Genomic DNA, 21256 nt, shown 5'->3' with positions numbered 1-21256 from the left:
TATCTCAGACTAAAAGCACTTGGGTGGTTGTTTTGAAAAAAAATTTCTCTGTACAATGGCATCAGTTGTGGATGAACTAGAACTTATACATCAAAAATATGAAAGAGAAAAACAAGAAGGGAAAGATGTCTTTGGCACTCTTTTTCAGTTTATAGAAATGGCGGTCTGTGCTTATGTAAAATTGTATGAGCAGGATAAAGAAGAAGCCATTTTTGAAGAACATGTGACTTTGGTTGAGGAAGAAAAGAAGGAGGAGAAAAAGGAGAAGAAGACTTTAAGACCTGGGAAAACAATCCAAAAAGAGAAGAATAAGGTGAAAAGAGGATATCGTGTTAGGAAACAACAGAAAGAGGGAAAACAGGATAAAAGGGAGGTGGAGAAACAAGGGGGTAAAGAGAATAAGGAGAAGAAGAAGCAAGGGAGAAAGGAAGGGATGAGAAGCTTTAATGGTGGGGAGCAAAATTCAAAAAAACAAAAGTTTTTTAGAGATAATGGATAGATTTTATTGGAAAAGGGATTCTAGAAAGGTACATAAGATTGCATTTTTATATTTGTATTTAGAAATAATTATAGAAGATTGGAAATAATATGTAATTTAAAATGTGATAAATATTTAGTATAATTTAGTGAATTTTTTGTTAAGAGAGGGGAGTACTTTAATGAAATAATGATTTAAGATCGGTGATGTGGGGGGGGAATAATTTTGGAAAGTATAAGAAGTGTTCCCATAATGGTATGATAATTAATTGAAATGTGTAAAATGTCTAAAGATATAAATGATTGTTAACACCAATGATTAGGCTATGTTATAATAGTGAAACTATTTGTGAAATGAGAGGTTTGAAGAAGGAAAGGGGAACATGTAATGTAATAATGATTTATAATATGTGATGTGGGGGATGGAATTAATATGGCAAATAGGTGCTCCCATAGAAATATGTGACCTAATTGATAAGAAATGTGCTAGATGTTTAAGATATGAATAAATATTAATATTAATGAATAGATTTGTATTGGTTTTGATGATATTGTATAATGTCAGAATGTACCAGACAGAATCCCAACGTACGTTATGTATTTTAAATCAAGTATTATAAATATAGGGGAAAGAGACATAGGCGTCATACTCCAATCAGTGTACAGGAGAAGGTTTTTCTTTTTTTTCTTTTAAGAAGAAAGATAAACGGATAGTTGGAAATAGAACAGACAAAGAATACATATTATGATTTGAATTGTGAGGAGATAAAATAAAATTGAGAAAATTTAAAAGAAAGGAGAAGCTATATAGAAAAATGAAAATGTAATAAGATATGGAATGGTATGTAAAATGAATATGAATTTGAATGTGTGCCTGTACCAAGAGTTTTGACCCGGGATTAAGCAACTTTCAGAAAAGAGATTTTTTATGTTTTTATGTCTTGAATTTTTGTATGTTTTGTATGTCTTTAAAAATTAATAAAAAATTTGTTCAAAAAATAATAATAATAATTTGGATGTAGAGGCAGCTTATCTGCATGCACCGTTCCAACACACTAGGTCTCAAAAATGAGAATGCAACGGATTGCTGGAGATTGAAAAAGAATCTTTATGGTTTGAAGCAATCAGGATATGAGTGGAACCAATGTATAGTTAAAGAATTAACAAAGATAGGTTTTGTAGCTGGCATGGCTGATCCATGTTTGTTTAAAAGAGAAAGTAATGGTGTAATTTCATTGTTGCTATTGTTTACTGATGACATAGCATTAATCACAAAATATGAACAAGAAGCTACTAAAATAATTTCACAATTGGAACAGAAATTTAAGATAAAACAGTTAGGAGAAATCAAACATTATCCTGGTTTAAAGATAGATAGAACTAGGGGAGGATACAAAATCTCACAGGCAGATAAAATTAACCAATTACTAAAAAGTTTTAAAATGGAACTTTGTAAGCTGGCTAAGACACCGATGAGCCAGGAGTTTAGCCATAGTGATGTTCAAACTCCTGTTTTTGATAAGAACATTTATCAGTCCTTGATTGGTAGTTTATCTTAGCTCAGTAATTGGTCATGGCCAGATATAGCATACAGTGTTAACCAGTTAGCTAGATTTAATGCTGAGCCAACTGAAAGGCACTGGCAAGCTGCTAAACATGTGTTAAGATATCTGAAACAAACAATGCATTATGCATTGTATTTGGAGCGTAAAGATGAACTGAATTTAACTGCGTATGCTGATGCAAGTTTTGCTACAGACATAAATACACGAAAATCTACATCGGGTACTGTAGTATTATTGGGAAAGGTATTGATTGGATGGAGATCTATTAGACAGAAACATCTAAGCTTGTCAACAATGGAGGCTGAATTCTCATGTTTATCTTTATTATGTATGGATTAGTTTTGTATAAGCAATTATTAATTGATATGGGAATTGATGTAACAGATTCTATTGTTGTTTATGAAGATAACCAATTGGCAATACAGATGGCTTCAAATATTGCTGTTAAAACAAGAACAAAACACACAGATTTAAGATATTTAAATGTGAGACAATGTGTGCAAAGTAAGATGATTAATTTAGAATACTGTATGTCAGAAAATAATATAGCAGATCATTTTACAAAGGCCCAAGGCTCTATAAAGCATAAGGCTAGCTGTGAGGCTTATGGAATTAGAATGTAAGGTTGTATATATTGTCCTACCCAAAAGGGGAGAATGTTAGGAATATAAGTCACCTAACAGGTATTTGGGTTAGAAATATATAAACCAGGATAAACAGTTTAAAACTGTATCTTTAAGAAAATGCAGAACTGTAATTGGGTGTGGTTTCTCAAACAGCCATAAGATGGAGCCAGAAACCTGGGTTGTTTGGTCTTAGTCTCAGAAGAGAGTGTGTCTGAGTGAGTCTCTGTTTTTCCTTCTGTTGGAGAGTATTGCCGTTCCTCCATTTTTCCTAACTGACTGATATTCTTGGATTTGATGTAAGTCTAATACTGAACTGCTTTTGACACTGAACTTTCTAATTGGATTATCCCTGGATTGAAAAAAACTGACTGATTTACCTGTGAACGACTTTGGACTGCTTATCTTGAACTTTGCTTAAACCTTTCTGGAAGTAAAAACCTACATTTACTGTACAGTGTATCTGTGTGCTGTGTGTGTATTATTCAAACACTTCTCTCAAATACATCTCCCTGTGTGCACTCATTCTCCTAACGGGGAATTACCTCAACAGGAACCCACATAAATAAAGTGAGTACAATACATATTTAATGTTACACTTGTTAACAGTGCCTAAAATTAGGTTTGCATATCAATGGAAAAACAAAGAGATCCCCATAGATGAAAATGAAATTAAAAAATTACAATGTGCACAAATGGATTGTGATAAGAGGTAGAAATTAGGCAGAGAATGATCATTGCTTTGTATGAATTAAATAAGAATGTTGATAATTATAAACATTAATTAGAAATATGTCGATATAATTAACAAAATTAGAAATAAACCAATGTAAAGAAATTTAAATAATTTTTCTGTTACACTGCAGTACTTATTGATATTTGTTTCTGGTTTGCTTTTTCATTTATGAAATATTTTATGATACTTTATAATATAATATAAGTATAATAAAATTACAGAGGTAAGGTAAAGTAAGGATATATTGTTATAGAATAGGTTGTTTTTGATGAAATGAACATTATAAAGTAGATTAAGTAAAAATGGTGATTTGTTCACGTAAAATGATGTAATATTAGTAAAGTCTAGTATAATTAATAATAGTAATAATATAAATAAATATGGTGGATCTATGATATAAAGATTAATGCAAATTGGAAGGGAAAGACTGCAAAGATTGTACACAAGTGATTTGTACCAATTGACAACCTGTATGTACCTGAAGATGTTTTGTTTTATGTTTGTTTTGTTTGTTAAAAAAAATAAAAAACTTTTATTTTAAAAAAATCCATTTATGTATGCATACAGGTTTTTGTTACATTGATGTTGCTATATATTGATTTAAGCAGAAACAGATAATGTATAACAAAAACAATGTAACAAGAAGTTGCCTGCCTCATTTTTGGTAAGTTGCCTTTTTTATTTATGCCTTTATTTATTTATTTAGTATCTGTTTTGTTTTTATGATTAATAAAAAATAAATAAAATACATAAAAAACACAGAAATTTGAATCCCATCACTAGAACACACCACAATTAAGGATATTTTTTTGAATATTTTATCTGGTATAGAAATCTTCTCAAGGGTCTTTATTGCTGTTCAAACCATTTATAATGCACTTTAAGGATAAAAAATAGTGAGCATGTGGCCTAAAATGTTTACCATTGAAAATATTATTATTTTTGTTAAATTCAAAGGATGATTTCCCATCTCTGCTATACCTTCCTTTTTAAAGAAGACCCTTTGTTTGAACATAGAGTTTCTCCTCAACTTCCCAAGCATGAAACAGAAGACCCAAAGCAATGATGAGGATGTCATGAGAGGATATCGCTGTTTTGATCTTTGCCTCTTAAACACTGTAGATCCCAATTCCTAACCATTTCACCTAGAATGGCCACATTGAAAAGCAGTTCTTCAATTTCAAAGTGAAGGTACGGATGGATCTATCACAAACCGGCTTACCACCCCATTCAAATTAACTGTAGAAAAACACATGCACACAAACCTGAGGGACTTTGTAGATGCCTACTAATGTTGACATCTGGATGGAGGTGTTATCAGTAGCTGCATCAACAAGAGCTAAAAGGTGGTCCTTCCTTCCACAGCTGTAGTTCGGAACATTGGCTTCTCCCGTTGAGAACATATCTAGCAAGGCTTCTGAGGTCAGAAGTCTGTTCAAATAATTATCATGGATGTTGTAGCCAAGTGTGAGATTTTTCAGAAGCCCAGGAGTCTTGTTGACCACTTGAATATTAAAAACGTAGCGTAGTAGCCTAAACTTATCAAAAAGTAAACTAACATAAAATGTTTATGTTATCATCATCATTAGGATCAAAAGCAAAATATCATTTCAATTTAATTCTTTTTGCCTTCTGATCAGTGATGGGTTTCCAAATTTTTTCCTACCAGATCTATGAGTAGTCCTATGCATGTGTGTGCACGCTTAACACATGCTTTGCACGTGCTTTCAGGGCTCAAAATCCACCCTTTTTGGAACGCTGGTAAGTGAGCTGAGCTGTATTTTTTAGCTCAGATGAGGCACGGCAATCTACTCTGCTGTGCAAATAGCTAAGCTAAAAAACAAGGGAATATAGGAGAGCTAATGGCGGGGGCAGTTGGGCGGGGCTAGTCAGAGGTGGTATTTGCCAGTTCTCTGAACTAGTAAAAATCTCTGCTACTGGTACATCAGAACCGGTCCAAACTGCCTGAATACCACCTCTGCTTCTGATGCTTAAGCCAATATTGATCCAAAACAAGAGTCAAATGATAGTTCCCCATCACCTTTTCTTTTTAATAAGTATTGGGAAGATCATCTGGAGATAGTTTTCCACTAAGCTTAAGAATTATAAATAAACCGTTATATGAGCCTTGGTGGTGCAGTGGTTAGAGTGCAGTACTCCAGGCTACTTTTGCTGCTTGCTGCCTGCCTGCAATTTGGCAGTTCCAATCTCACCAGACTCAAGGTTGACTCAGCCTTCCATCCTTCCAAGGTAGGTAAAATGAGGACCCAAATTGTTGGGGGCAATATGCTGACTCTGTAAACTGCTTAGAGAGGGCTGTAAAGCACTGTAAAGCAGTATATAAGTCTAAGTGCTATTGCTATTTGTAACAGCACTAATTTTCAACTGCCAAGTAACCAGGATTCAAAATCATTCAGTCATTAAAGTACAATCATTGTTATAGGAAGAGGTTGCTTCATAAGTGACCGAGAAAAGCAGTTCTAAAATCAAGTCATTCTCTTTTCCTATAAGGATCAGGTATTAACTATGAAAAAGTGGTTGTAAAAATATACAAATATGCTGGGGAGAGGCAACTACACCTCATTCACTAACTACTTTAAACTACAGTTTGTTATGTCTGGAGCGTGGGCGCAAGGAACGGAGACGAGGCATCGGGTAGTGACTCAACTCTTTATTAGTGACTTCAGAACAGAGCAAAATACTTGGGCAGCAGCAGCCCTTTTATAGGGCTGGCTGCTGTCACAACAGCCAATGCTTTTGAGTTTGCTGCGCTGGGAACGGCCAATCAGTGGCGCCTGTTAACAGCCAATCAGATCGGCCAGAATTGACCAATCAAGATCCGCTGCTTGCGGGCCAATCAGAAGTGCAGGATTACGAACCTGCCATAGAAGTAAACTTTTAGGATTTTAAATAGTGCGTTTGCTTAGTCCGTAACACCCCTCCCCCCTAGGTTCCGTCTGAGGGGTGGGGTGATGTACTCTTTTAAATATGCAGGTCGTTTCACCTGTCTGCCCGATCTGCGTTGCTCTAACAGTCCTTGCCCAGACTCTGGTTCCGCTGGGCTGTTTGCTGAGCTTGACGGCCCAACTTGGTCAACTGTCACGCTGGGCGCCTCGGGGCTGTCATCCCCGCTCCCGTCAAGACTGGCTCCTGAATTTCCTGGATTAGTTGCCATTGCGGCGCTGCTCTGTGGCGAGGCAGTCATCTGGTCCCGCTCTCCTCTGGAAGGTGAATATCCTGGGGTTGGTTGCGTTGACTCTCGGTTTTCAAGTCCCGTGTGGTATGCTAGCTCTTTTCCAGCCCCCTCGCTTTCCCTTCCCCCCCCAGGTTTGAGGTTTGGGAGTTGTGGTAGGAGCTAGTCTGGAGCGAAGTTGGTCAATGTGACGTTTCCACATTTTCCCATCAGCAGTTTGTAAACGATAGGAAGTTGAGTTATAGTAGCGGGAACCCACAATGGGTCTCCTGAGAAGTTTTTCGCAAAAACAGAGTCGCCTACTCTGAATGTGCGATACCTGCTGCTGGACCCCAGGGGTTGTTCCGGCGTGTAGGCGGGATGTAGGTGATCAAGATGTGAGCATAGTTTCCGTCCCATCAGGAGTTCGGCTGGAGTTTTGTTTGTGATGCTGTGCGGGGTAATGTGTTGGAGGAGGAGCATCCTGGTCACTTTCTCGTCGATGTCTCCTCTCTCCACCTTGTGTAAGGTTTTCTTTATGAATTGGACCATTTTCTCAGCTCTCCCATTGGCTGCAGGGTGAGCAGGCGAAGTTAAGGTGTGGCGTATTCCCCAGTCTGCGAGGTACTGTTCAAATGCAAGAACAGTGAATTGGGGTCCATTATCTGAGACCAGGACATCTGGCAACCCATGCGTAGCGAATAGTTTATTTAGTTTCTTGACGACTGCTTCTGTGGTGGTGCTCTTCATTTTGTGGACCTCTAGCCAATTGGAGTAGGCATCCACAGTTATGAGAAATGTATGCCCCTTGGTAGGTCCTGCAAAATCGATGTGGATGCGGGACCAGGGACCCCGGGGTGTTTCCCATTCAGTTGGCGGGGCTCTTGGCGGAGCTGAGCGAGTTTCCTGACACTTGCTGCAAGTGGCCACCCAAGTTTCTATTTGCTTATCTATACCTGGCCACCAAGCGTAGCTCCTTGCTAGTGCCTTCATTCGCATGATGCCAGGATGTCCATCGTGCAATAGTTTCAAAACCTTGTGTTGTAGCCGCTCTGGAATGATGACTCTGTCTCCCCACAATATGCATCCTTTTTGTGAGAAGAGTTCAGTCTGGCAGTTTTTGAAAGGTTTGAAGGTGTCGTTGGGTTTGTTCTCAGGCCAACCTCTTTCTACCCAGCTGAGGACTCGCGCCAAATAAGGATCCTTCCTTGTCTCTAAGGCGATATCTCATGCAGTCAGTGGTGGAGAAGGAAGGGTTTCGATTTGAAGCGTAGTTAGAGTTGGAGCTGGATCGTCTATGACTTCAGGTAGTGGTGAGCGGCTTAAAGCGTCAGCGTGGGGAATGGCTTTTCCCGGGCGGTGTAGCAATTGGTAATCATATGCGGCTAGAAACTCTGACCAACGCGTCATTCTAGGTGATAAGATGTGGTGCGTTGGTTTGTCTCCCGCTAAGATGCCAAGTAACGGTTTGTGATTGGTGATAATGGAAAAGGGTCTTCCATATACATACTCGTGGAATCGTTTGATCGCTGCTACAATAGCGAGGGCCTCTTTATCAAGTTGGCTATAGTTCCTCTCAGTTTTTGACAAGGTCTTTGAAAAAAATGCAATGGGTGCCTCAGTACCGTTTGGTAGGATGTGGCTCAGGATTGCTCCTACCCCAAACAGTGAGGCATCACAGGTGACGGTTAAAGGTAAAGTCTTGTTATATTGTATCAATACAGCATCTGAAGTTAAAAGGTCCTTGACTTGCTGAAAGGCACACTCTTCCCGTTGTCCCCAGACCCAGGAAGCCTTCTTGTCGAGGAGCCTATGCAGGGGTTCAGCAACAGTCGCCTTTTGGGGCAAGAAGATGTTATAAAAGTTAATGAGTCCTAGGAAGGCTTGGAGGTCTGTTTTATTCCTAGGTCTTGGGGCGTTTTTTATTGCAGATAGTTTTTTTTCCAGTTGGGTGAATTCCCTGTTTGTCCAGAAGGTAGCCCAGGAATTCAACCTTCTCTGTACAGAGTTGGCACTTGTCCTTCTTAACCTTCAGGCTTTGAATTTATGTAAAACCAGTCTGAGTCGTTTTTCTAACAGGCCTCTAGTAGGGGCAGCTATTAAAACATCATCGAAGTATGGCACGGCCCCTTTTATGCCTTGCAGTAATCTCTCCATCAAACTCTGGAAAATGCCAGGTGCTACACTTACTCCGAACTGAAGTCTGTTACATTTAAAGGCTCCTCTATGCGTAACTATAATCTGGGCTTTAGCAGTCTGGGCGTCTACGGGCAACTGCTGGTACGCCTGAGCTAGATCCAATTTTGCAAATATTTTTCCACCTCCCAGGGAATGAAGAAGGTTTTGGACCACAGGTACAGGGTAAGCGTTCTGCTGGAGCGCGTGATTGAGGGTGGCCCGGTAATCCCCACAAATTCTCAACGATCCGTCTGGTTTTATGGGAGTCACAATTGGGGTTTCCCATCGAGCATGGTCAATCGGTTCCAACACGCCCTGGGCTATTAATTTGTCCAATTGTTCATCAATCTTTGGCTTGAGTGCAAAGGGCACTCGACGAGGCTTAAGACGAATCGGAAGGTGAGGGACTGGACGTGTGGTCTGCACTTTGATCCTGGTTGCCAGATGGTTCATGGATTCATCACCTAATTGTTGGAATGATATTGCTTTTTATACTTTCTCTTTGTGTATGCTGTTGTATCCAATGTCTCCCTGGACTTTTAGGAATGTGTCGGGTGAAGCCTACGGAAGGAGAACTGCTGTTGCAGATGGCGAAAAGCTACCGAGGCATCCGCGATCATCAAAAAACTAAAACAGGGGAGATGTGGGAATAAACTTTGGATTGGGTTCGAGTAATGATTAAACTAATGCCTTATACATACATGTCTGCCTAAAGGTCACTGAGATAAAGCAAGGAAATTAAAAGCAAACACTAGAAACAATTAAGCAGCTCAGACAACTGTAAATAAGTCTGTGTACTATATCTAATTACTGTAATCCACAATGTGAATGCTTACTATGTATTAAAATCTCAATAAAAGGGAGCACTGGAATTTGCTCTAGGCTCCCATCCCGAGTACACACGCTTATGTCTCATTCTTTCCATGGGAGACCACCACAGTTGGCGTTCTCTTCTAATGCCAATTAAGTAATCAATACCTTGAACCCATCTAATGTTAAGAGTTGGGCCTGTTTGTGATTTTCTTTTTTGTTAGATTTCCATTTATGAATCCTGATTGGAGCTGATTTTAAAATTAATTGTACCTGAGGTCCTCCCTCCCCCCCCCCCCCACATATCAATTTTTGGATGAGAGTTGACTAAGAGTAGGAAATTGACAGCCCATAGACTGTCCCATTTGCTTAATAGGGAGAAAGTTAGAGAGTGGATTGAACTTTTTTATTTTTTTCTCTCTGTTGTCCTTCCGTATTTGTGTAACACACTGCAAAACTTTATATTCTGAAGTTTTTTAAAAATTTTTAGACACAAAGGCCTGTGACATCTACATTTGTTCCCAAAGTATGGTCCATGATGCCATCTGATTTCTTGCCATACCCACCCAGAAACTGGTTTAGTAGCAATAGCAATAGCACAGATAACAGATAGTCAGAGTTGGAAGGGACCTTGTAGGTCATCTAGTCCAACCCCCCACCCAAGTGAGACACCGTACACCATTTCTGACAAGTGGCAGTCCAATCTCTTTTTGAAAGTCTCAAGTGATGGCACTCCCACAACTTCCATGGGCAAGCTGTTCCATTGGTTGATTGTTCTCACTGTCAGAAAGTTTCTCCTTATTTCCAGGTTAAATCTCTCCTTGTTTAGTTTCCATCCATTATTCCTTGTCTGGCCTACAGGTGCTTGAGAAAATAGATTGACCCCTTCTTCCCTGTGGCAGCCTCTCAAATATTGGAAGACTGCTATCATGTCTCCTCTGGTCCTTCCCTTTGCTAGACTAGCCAAGCCCAGTTCCTATAACCATTCATCGTATGTTTTAGCCTCCAGTCCCCTAATCATCCTGGTTGCTCTTCCCTGTACTTTTTCTAGAGTCTCAACATCTTTTTTATAACATGGTGAACAAAACTGGATGCAGCACTCTAGGTGTGGTCTTACTAAGGCTTTATAGAGTGGCACTAATACCTCCCTTGATCTTGATTGAATCCCTCTGTTAATTAGCTTTTTTGGTGGCTGCTGCACACTGCTGGCTCATATTTAGCTGGTTGTCCACTAAAACTCCAAGATCCCTCTCACAGTTACTGCTATTGAGCCTGGTTTCAACCAGTCTATATGTGTACTTTTGGTTTTTCTTGCCTGAGTGTAAGAGTTTACTTTTCTCTACATTGAATTTCATTTTGTTAGATATGGCCCAGTGTTTTAGTCTGTCAAGATCCATCTGGACCTTGAGCCGATCTTCTTGGGTGTTAGCTATTCCTGCCAGCTTAGTATCATCTGCAAATTTGGTAAGTTCCCCTTCTATTCCCTCATCTAAGTCGTTAATGAAGATATTGAAGAGTACTGGGCCTAAGACAGAACCTTGTGGCACCCCACTGCTTACATCTCTCCATGTAGACTTAGACCCATTAAGGACTACTCGTTGAGTACAGTTTGTCAGCCAGTTGCGAGTCCATCTAGTGGTGGTGCTATCTATTCCACTTTTTTCTAGCTTATATATTGATTTTATTTATTTGTTTACATGATTTGTCGATCGCTTACAAGATAATAGTTTTAAGTATAAACATAGTTATGAATACATGAAATGGATACATATAAGAAAAATAAAACAAACAATAAGACAGGGATGGTAAGCATGTTGGTGCTGTTATCCACGCCCCCTACAGATCTCTTAGGAAAGGAGTGAGGTCAATAGTAGACAGTCTAAGGTTAAAGATTTTGCGGTTGGGGGAAGAAATCACAGAGTCAGGTAGAGTATTCCAGACATTGACCACTCTGTTGCTGAAGTTGTATTTCGGTGCGGTTAACCTTGATTTTGTATCTATCATGTGCTCTTGTACTGTTATGGTTGAAGCTGAAGTATTCATTGACAGGTAGGACATTGCAATGTATGATTTTATATACTATACTTAGATCGGACCGAAGGTGATATAGTTCTAGGTTTTCTCTTCTTGTGAAATATTTCTGGACTTTCTCAACTGTGCTAATATCAGATACGTAATGTGGGTTCCAGACTGATGAGCTGTATTCGAGTATTGGTCTAGCAAATGTTTTGTATGCTCTAGTTAGTAGTGTGATATTGTCATGTCTCCAAGGCATACTGGAGCCAGGACACCACGCGTTGTGCCATGTCAGACTGTGCTATCGAGGGGGGAAGTCCTGTTAACTACCCAACCCAGGGCTTTGACTGTTCGACGGAGATAATGAGCCTTGCTGACATCACACGCTGAGCTGTTACAGACTACGTGCGGTTGTAGACAAAGTAATTAGGATGCTGCCTGCTTAACTAACGATCTAGAAAGGGGTGGAGGGTACTTCATAGGCATAAATAAAATGATGGAATATGATAGTTTGTACAAGTATAGTAAATTGGGATAAACAATTAATGGCTAAAAGCACGGTGTATAAGGTGTTACATTGTGATCGGATGTGATGCAGTAATGCTCACAGTATGGTGGGTAAACTCATTAAGTTGTTAACTGTTGTATAAATACAGCTCTGGCTGCGAGGTGCACCAGAGCTGACTTTAATTCCTTTTGGTTACTCGTTGTTTCCTGAATCCGGAGCATTGTATGGACAAATAAAGACTCATTTGATCATTACCTTGAGACCTTTGTTTCCCTTCCTGTCTGGAATTCGGCGAAACAGCTAAGAGATATTACCAGAGAAGAAGCTATGTAGGATTAGGTTAACAACTCTTAATGCTTTTTTGGCTATGTAGTTACAGTGGGCTCTAGCACTTAGATCATTAGAGATAAATACTCCAAGATCCTTGACAGAGCTTGGATCATCAACAAGGTCTTGACTATTCAGCTTGTATTTTATTTTTTATTTTTTATTGCCAATATGTAAGACAGAGCATTTAAATGTTGAGATTTGAAGTTGCCATTTGTTTGACCATTCTGATACATAGTCAAGGTATTTTTGAAGGGTAACATTATTGTCTGTGGTATTGAACAGCTTTACATCATCAGCAAAGAGTACACAGTTGCTCTTTATATGATCACAGAGATCATTTATGTAGAGTATGAAGAGGGTTGGTCCTAGAACACTGCCTTGGGGGACACCACTGTTGACAGGTACATAATTTGATAGGACACTCCCAATTTTGATCCTTTGTTTTGTGTTTGACAGGAATGACACCCTGTACCTGAGTCAATGCTCTGTTTTCCCTGTGACTATGCCTTTGGGTGAAAGCTTTTGGCTACATCCACAAGTTAGTGCTAAGTTTGTGCTAATATCAGATCCACGTATCTGATATTAGCACAATTGAGAAAGTCCAGAAATATTTCACAAGAAGAGTTCTCCACTCCTCTACTCGCTGTAGAATACCTTATGCCACCAGACTTGAAATTCTAGAACTAGAAAACCTTGAATTACGCCGTCTTCGGTCTGACTTAAGCATGGTATACAAAATCATACATTGCAATGTCCTACCTGTCAATGAATACTTCAGCTTCAACCATAACAACACAAGAGCACACAATAGATACAAACTCAAAGTAAACCGCACCAAACTTGATTGCAGGAAATACGACTTCAGCAATAGAGTGGTCAATGTCTGGAATACTCTACCCGACTCTGTAGTTTCTTCCCCAAACCCCAAAAACTTTAACCTTAGACTGTCTACTATTGACCTCACCCCTTTCCTAAGAGGTCTGTAGGGGGCGTGCATAAGCGCACCAACGTGCCTACCGTCCCTGTCCTATTGTTTCTCTTATTCTTTTATTTTTCTTATATGTAACCATTTCATGTATTCACAACTATGTATACATTTATACTTATTATCTTGTAAACAATTGGCAAATCAAATAAATAAAATAAATAAATAAATAAATAAATAAATAAATAAGTTCCCCCTCAGAAATTGTCAGGCCCCAAGAACAAAAAACATGTTGCTTATAAGTCATGTCTTTATTGTCATTCACCTATGGGCAGAATCTCACCGGACTAAAGCAACTATTTGCACAACTATAGATATACCATGTGAACTGCTAGTGGGGGAGGGGGGCATCTTAGCCCTCTTCCTGCCACCAGCCTTTTTGAACTCTACTGCATCTTTTCCCTCTAGGGAAAAGCAATCCCTCCCTCCTGGGACTCTAAGCTACATTCCACCACAATAGTATTCTTTGAACACCTGAACAAATATAACTCAAAGAAGCAGGATCTGAGGCTATATTTAACAGGTAGTTTTATGTATAAATAAATAATTTATACATGTTGTGAGAATTTTCCATGAGTGGCATCCTTGTAGGGTCATGTGACCACTACATGTCCTCTCTTTTTGCTAAGCTTCCCTGCCTCGGTCATTGTATTTTCATTACAAATAATGCATTCTTGCAGAATATGAAGGACCCTGTTTCATTGGTTCTGAGCAGGCAAATAACCAGTTCCGGACTCGGTATTTCTTGGGACAGAAGGCAAAAGACATCATAATATTGCAAGGAGAAAAATGTGTCAAAATTGACGTTGGTCAAACAGATATCTCCCCTGTCCCATTTCGTGTTGGAAGCATCTTTTAAGATACTTCTTAGTTAAAAGTATTAGTATGTTGCCTGTGGAATAGCTGTGAGGCCTCCTTTCTGTCACCCTTGGAAGCCATTTTTTACTTGGAAGCTTTGAGGCTGCCACATTCAGTGCCCGGGAATTTGGGAGGGGGAATTTCATAGTGATGTGGAAGACTAGACATAATAACATTCTTTTTCAGAGAGTCAAGGACATGTTGCCCTGCATCTAGAGGGTAATAACTAGATAAAAATATTATCACCGTATTATTTTAAATCCAAATTCTAAATCACATATATAATTTTGTAAGGCCTCAATACTCAGCCTCTGTACATAACTTCCACGTAATAGAAAAAAAATATAAATATTGTACCCAAATCCAACTATATTTAAATATTATAAATAAATATATGTATTATATAACTTTATGTTGAATATTCTTTTTTTTTTTTTTTGAAAATTTTATTTGGGTTTTCACAAAAAAATAACATAATACAAATAAAACATCTTTTTTTTGAAAATAGCATGGTCCTGGGTTATCACTTCTTCATACAGACACAAAACTCAATTTCATGCTCATTTTTGTGTTCTATTCCATATCTTATTACTGTTTTACATTTTCTACATAGTTTTTCCCCTCTTTTAATTTTCTCAACTTTATTTTGATTCTCTCATCTCAATTCAAATCATTATATTTATACTTTTGTCTGTCCTGTTTCAATTTCATATGATCTTTTCTCATTAAACAAATTTTCCCCTGTAGTTACTAATTGGAGTATGACACCTTTATATCTTTTAATTTTATCCATTCAACTCTTATTTAAGCTTCAATGTATACCTTTAAAATTATAACATTCAATATAATACATAACTTCCAATCGAATGCTTGGTACATTCTTAAAATACCACTGTATTCTTAAAAAGATTATATATATATATATATATATATATATATATATATATATATATATATATATATATATATATATATATATATGGCCATCGTAGATTCAAAGGCTGGTCCCACTCGCCATCTTCAGGCTGGTGCTTAGTGCCAGTGCAAGCAGAACCTCAGAAAACAAATAAATATATATATATATATATATATATATATATATATATATATATATATATATATATATGTGTGTGTGTGTGTGTGTGTGTGTGTGTGTGTGTGTGTGTGTGTGTGTGTGTGTAAATAAAGCACTCATTCCATTCCAATTCAATTCTATCATTAATATTCATTAAAATCTTAACATCTTTAACATTTCTTTTCTTTTCAATTAAATATCATACTTCCTTGGGAACACTTATATATTTTCCATAATTGATTCTTTTTTCCCCCATATTTCTCTTCACTTATATTTTATAAATCATTAATAATAATTAAAATGTTCCCATCCTTTCCTAATTTAATTCTCTCATTCACTTTATTTCATTTATTTATTAACAAACATTCCACTAGATTACAATAAATATTTTATCCATCATTTTAATTATATTTTCTAAAATTATTTCTATTTGTAATATAACAATACTATCTTATGTACCTTTGCAATTTTACAATTAAGTTTTCACCCATTATCTCTAAACAGGCTTATACTTTCAATTCTTATACCTTTTCCCTGTTTCTCTATATCTTGTTTCTGTCCTTTATAACTTCTTCTCCTTTCCTTCTTCCTCCTCCTCTTCTCCCTCCCCTTTTTACCCCCTTGTCTCTCTACTTCTAATTCTCTCTTCTGTAATCCCCTCTTCTGTTGCTTTCTAATATTACATTTATTTTTCAAACTATTCTTCTTCTTTTTGGTTGTTTTTTCAAATCTTAAACTTTTCATTTTCTTTCCCCCCCCCTTTCCTCCCCCCCCCACATAAAATTACTTGATCATTAAAGATGGCTTCTTCTTTGTCCCAATCTTCTTGTTCTGCAAGCGTTTCTTGATGTTTCTCATAGTTCCAGATCTCCATTTCTAAGAATTGAAATACGGAGCCAAAAGAACCTCTCCCTTCTTGTGCATCTTCTTTGTACTTTTTAAGTTCTTCAGTTCTTCTAAAAGTGGTGCCATTTTAAACACTTTTAAACAATCACCCGATTGATTTTAGTCATTTAAATGCAATAACCAAAAATCCAAAGATCACCAAGTAATCCAAATAACCCAAAGCTGTTTCTTCTTGCTTCTTTTTTCCACTTTTTCTTCCTGGGGTTCTATTATTTTGTTGCCAAGTTTTAGTTAAAATGTATCTTTTAGGAATCTTGTTGAGGTTTCACTGAAAATTCCTTTTAGTTCCAGGCAGTCTCCTCCATTTTTCCAGATCCTGCCTTTTTATTCTTTTTCTCTCCTTTCCTGCTTTTAAAAGCTTTTAAGTATCCATAAATCTTTATTATCCCTTTGACATTTTATTTTCAGCTTGAATACCTATTGATGTCAAAGTGGATTTTTTTTTTCAATTTCTTGCTTAAGTCTCTTAGCTGTCAGTATAGGGAAGGGAAGAAAAAAAAAACCCAAATCCTTTCCCTTCCCTCTCTCCTTCGATGCTTCAAAATCTTCTTTAGGAACAATGTTATTTTTTTTTTTAGTTTAAATTCCAGAGTCCTCACATTGTTGCTTTTGCAGTTTAACCCAGTCAACCAAAACTTTATCTTATTATCTTCCTACTGCACATTCTTTTCCGGTCGAGTTCTTCTTTGAGGTGGCCATTTCTGACCACCACTGCAACCGCCTTCGGGAAAGGGAGTAATGGCCAGCTGAGGAGGAGAGATGCGGCTCTCCTCAACCCTGCTGGCAGTCTCCCCCCTCTTCACCACCTCTATGGGGTGGGTTAGCCCCAAAACCAGCCAGCTCAGGGCGCTCCGGCGGCGAGCATGGCTCGAAACTGCGCACAATCGCGGTTTCAGTCTGTCAGCAAAGGAACTCAAACCGGAAGTCATTTTGATATTCTTAAACACAAGCAGTATTACATTCATCCCCAAGTGGATTAATTAAATATTTAGAGTGATTGGACAATGTACTGTAATATTAATATACAAAATCCTCTATAGTTATTAATTAATTAATAGTTAATGTTCTTACTATTTTTTCTATATATCTAATCAAAGTATAACTATCACTATTATTAATAAATCAATTAGATCAGTTAATTCAATTATTTAACAATCAATTATAACAGTCAATTTTCCTTTCCCCGGGTATACATATTTATGAACATTATAAAGAGAGATCAAAGGAGGAGAGATAGTTCATCATAGCGCCGGAGGGTGGGGAATAAAGAAAAAAGAACAGGTGTATACAAGAAAGAGAGAATAAAGAAGGGGAAAAAGGAATTTTAAAGTATTTTTTTAGCTTTCTGTCTCTAAGTTTTAAGAGCTTACACTCCAAACACACCAGAAGTGGGGAGGTAAGAAATGCTGAGGAGTGACTGTAATTACACAGTGTCTCCAAACATTCGGAAGCTTCCACTTTTCCTTTCCGTCTTAGCGTTCCTAAGTTCAATTTTCCTAATTTTCTTCAGATGGAACCACCTCCTCAGTTAAATCAGTATACTCCCTGAAGGGCAGTTATGTGGTTTACATCAATTATATTGTTACAATAGCTTCAGGATTTCTAAATATCGCCTGTGGGGCCGCACTGTTTTTATTCTGCCAGTTCCGATCTTCTTCCCGTCTCCGATTTAATAAAGTCTTTGAGAGTAAAAATCGAATGAAATAGTCCGAACCCTCTACACCTTCCAGTCACCTTCCAGCCACTAGATTCCCTTCTATTAATATTAGTGTGATATATCTCCCGACCTCGTAAGCTTCCCTATTTACTTGTTATTGTCCTCTATCTTTCTTCTGTCTGCCAAGCCCCTTCACTTTCACTTGTCTCGCCTGTGCTTTATGTAGCAGCCTTATAAAGTCTATAGCATTCCAATCACCCTCTCCGCTGCTAATTTTCTCTGCCACACTCTTCACCAGTGATCCCACAAACTCACTTGCTTCTTTACATTGGTGGCAGTCCGGACTTCGGAGCCTCCATTGATGAGCGACTGTTTCTTGCTTATTGGGTTCTGGAGTGCTCCTCTTCACTTTAGGGGGGTTGCCTTCCCCACACTGCAGCTCGAGTCTCCCCCACACCAGCATGGATATCTCGGGGTCTTGTGCACCATCAAAGGATCACACCAACCACAAAAAGAGGTTAACTGAAACCACAGGAGGGCTTCTGCACCTCTGTTCGTCCTTGCCTTACTCCCGGAAGTCCCTAAACATCAATTTTCATTAGAAGGCTGGAGAAGATTGCACAGAAAGACTCTCCACAAGGAGTAGATTGAAAGCATCTTGTCCATAAAACCACCTCATTGACTGTATGATGTGGATGAGGGCATGGGTATTTGACTAGTTCCAAGAAGGTGTCTGTGGAGATTCTCAGCCATCCATGTCATAGTTGTCCCAAAGGTACTTTTTCAAGAGGCAACTGGGTTTTCTTGTTTGCATACATTCTTTTGACAGTTTCAAGAAGACGCCAAACCCATTTGTACTACTCAGGTGATCCTAATGACACAGAAAAATATCCAGGTGGCCTCAATGACACTCTAAAAGAATACAAATGACCAGCTGTCTGCAATTATAAATCTTTCCATTCCCCACCATCCAGTCAGAGCTAAAGAAGCTTCTTGAATGAGAAGTGAAACATCTTCAAAGAGAGACAAGAAAGGCCAGTTGTCTCTTGAAAAAGCACCTTTGGGATAACCATGACCTGGATGATTGAGAATTTGCATAGACATTCTGTCAAGACCAAATGGAGATTCTTTTGATAGCTCCAAGAAGGGTTTGAGGAAGGCTGAGAACCTCTTGGATCCTAGAAAGATAGAAAGTGATAAAAGAGTGAAGGAGGAAGAATAAGTCTCATAGATAAGATCAGGGCCTATCTTCATTTCCCAATTACAATCTTTGGACTCTTTGGTTTGGATTCTTTGGACTGTCCAAAAGCAGAATATGGTGATGTATGAATTACCACAGCTTCTGATTGAGCATTTGGGGCCAATTTCACTTCTCTCTGACATCAATGGGACATTCAATCATCTCATTCTGTAGAAATTCTTTTCTAAAAATCTTATTATGGTTTATGTTAGCTACTTTCTTGTTTAACTTATTTATAATAACTTAGTTGACTAGTTGTTGAATCCAGATTATACTACTCCTAATGTGATCTTGAGTCCAATATTGAAAAGTACACCAACTACAGATGAACGATGATACAACTAAAATAATGGAAATTTTAGGGCACCACCAACATATATTTTGGCATCAGTACAAGATTCCCATTGCACAAATATAATGTTTCAAAAAACTGATATAAGGTAGGCTAAAGGCCCATGACAGATATGCCATCTTAAGAATTCAAAAGAGCTGAGTGAACATTTAGGAATTCTAATAGATAAGGATGTGGAACAGAATCTTGCACCAGCCTTTTAATCATTTCAACCAAAATTGTTGGCCTGCTTAGGTATGGAGAGCAGCTTGGAGCATTTTCTAAGTGTGGCTTGTTGGAAAATGCTGAGACTTAAAATCCCCCTGTCTCACATTTCTTCATTTCTTCTGGTTGTAAGCTGCTCCTTCATATTCAGGTCTGGCCTCAGAATGATTATGTAGCATTTGGGGATGAAGATGCAGCCCAGAAGCCCAGCATTGGAGGCCAAGATGGAGAAGATCTGCACAGCCACCATGTATTTCCCTTTGGTGCTCAGGTAGGTGGGCACAAAAGTCACCCAGACACTGCAGAAGACCAGCATACTGAAGGTTATAAGCTTGGCTTCATTAAAAGTCCCAGGCAGGTTCCTGGCCAGGAAAGCCACTATGAAACTGATGGTGGCCAGGAAGCCCAGGTAGCTGAGGGTGATGTAGAACATGACAACGGAGCCTTCATTGCATTGCAAGATGATCTCTCCAGGTTGAGAGTGAAAGTCAAAGTCAGGGAATGGGGGAGAAGATCCAAGCCAGATGGAGCAGAGGATAATTTGGACAGCAGAACAAGAAAGGATGATGGAATTGGCTAAGCTCTTCCCCAACCATCTCTTCACTTGGTTTCCTGGTTTTGTGGCCAGGAAAGCCAGCACCACTGTGATTGTCTTAGCCAAGAGAGAAGAAATGGCAACTGAGAAAGTGATGCTGAAAACCATCTGTCGCAAAAGGCAGGTGACTTTCCTTGGTTGACCAATGAAGAGAAAAGGAGACAAGAAGCAAAGCAAGAGGGAGACCAGGAGGATAAAAGAGAGGTCACGATTGTTAGCTTTGACAATGGGACTTTCTAGGTACTGAAAGAATATAACTAAGACAAAACCTGAAGTTAGGAAGAAAAATAAGGCAAAGGAGACCAAGATGATGCCCAGATATTCTTCATACAATAGGAAGGATACAGCTTTGGGGATACATTGAACTCGGTCTTCGTTTGGATATTTATCATCCAGACAGTTCATGCATTGTTCCATATCTGAGAAAACAACAAAGCAATATTTCTTTAACCTTCTGTCCTGTTACATTTCAAGAAATACCTCTTGGCACAACAGTTGATACCACAAGCATTTTCAAAGAAGCATTTGTTAAGAGTTGAAGAAAAAAAATTCTGAAGAATATAATTTTCCATCTCTATGTCTGTTTGTCATCTCTCTCTCTCACACACACATCTATCTATCTATCTATCTATCTATCTATCTATCTATCTATCTATCTATCTATTCATCCATCGTCTATCTATCTACCTATCTATCTAACTATCTATCTATTATCATCTATCTATCAATCATCATCTATCATCATCAACAACTATCTACCATCATCCATCCATCCATTCATCCATCCATCCATCCATCATCATCCATCCATTAGTGATCTATCCAGCTATCATCATCCATCATCTATCTATCTACCTGTCTGTCTGTCTGTCTATCTATCTATCTATCTATCTATCTATCTATCTATCTATCTATCTATCTACCTACTTATCATCTATCAGCTGTACCTATGTTGCTCAGGTGTACCAA

The 21256-nt window shown here is 38.3% G+C and overlaps 1 protein-coding gene across 1 annotated transcript in view; it reads right to left on the bottom strand.

Annotated features, from left to right (window-relative positions):
• Positions 1-18605: 18605 nt before the first annotated feature.
• LOC113429298 (vomeronasal type-2 receptor 26-like) overlaps positions 18606-21256 on the bottom strand; it is a 157126-nt gene continuing 154475 nt past the window's right edge. The window contains exon 7 of the mRNA XM_087954315.1: positions 18606-20706. Within this exon, the coding sequence (XP_087810441.1) occupies positions 19796-20706 (911 nt within the window). The 3' untranslated portion in view covers positions 18606-19795. The remainder of the gene's footprint in view (positions 20707-21256) is intronic.

Source organism: Notechis scutatus, chromosome 2 (genome assembly GCF_049901735.1).
Source record: "Notechis scutatus isolate UNSWTSFEM ecotype Mainland chromosome 2, rNotScu1.2, whole genome shotgun sequence".
Classification (NCBI taxonomy): domain Eukaryota; kingdom Metazoa; phylum Chordata; class Lepidosauria; order Squamata; family Elapidae; genus Notechis; species Notechis scutatus.
The sequence above is the reverse complement of the archived record's forward strand: the minus strand, read 5'-3'. Positions and strand labels throughout refer to the sequence as shown.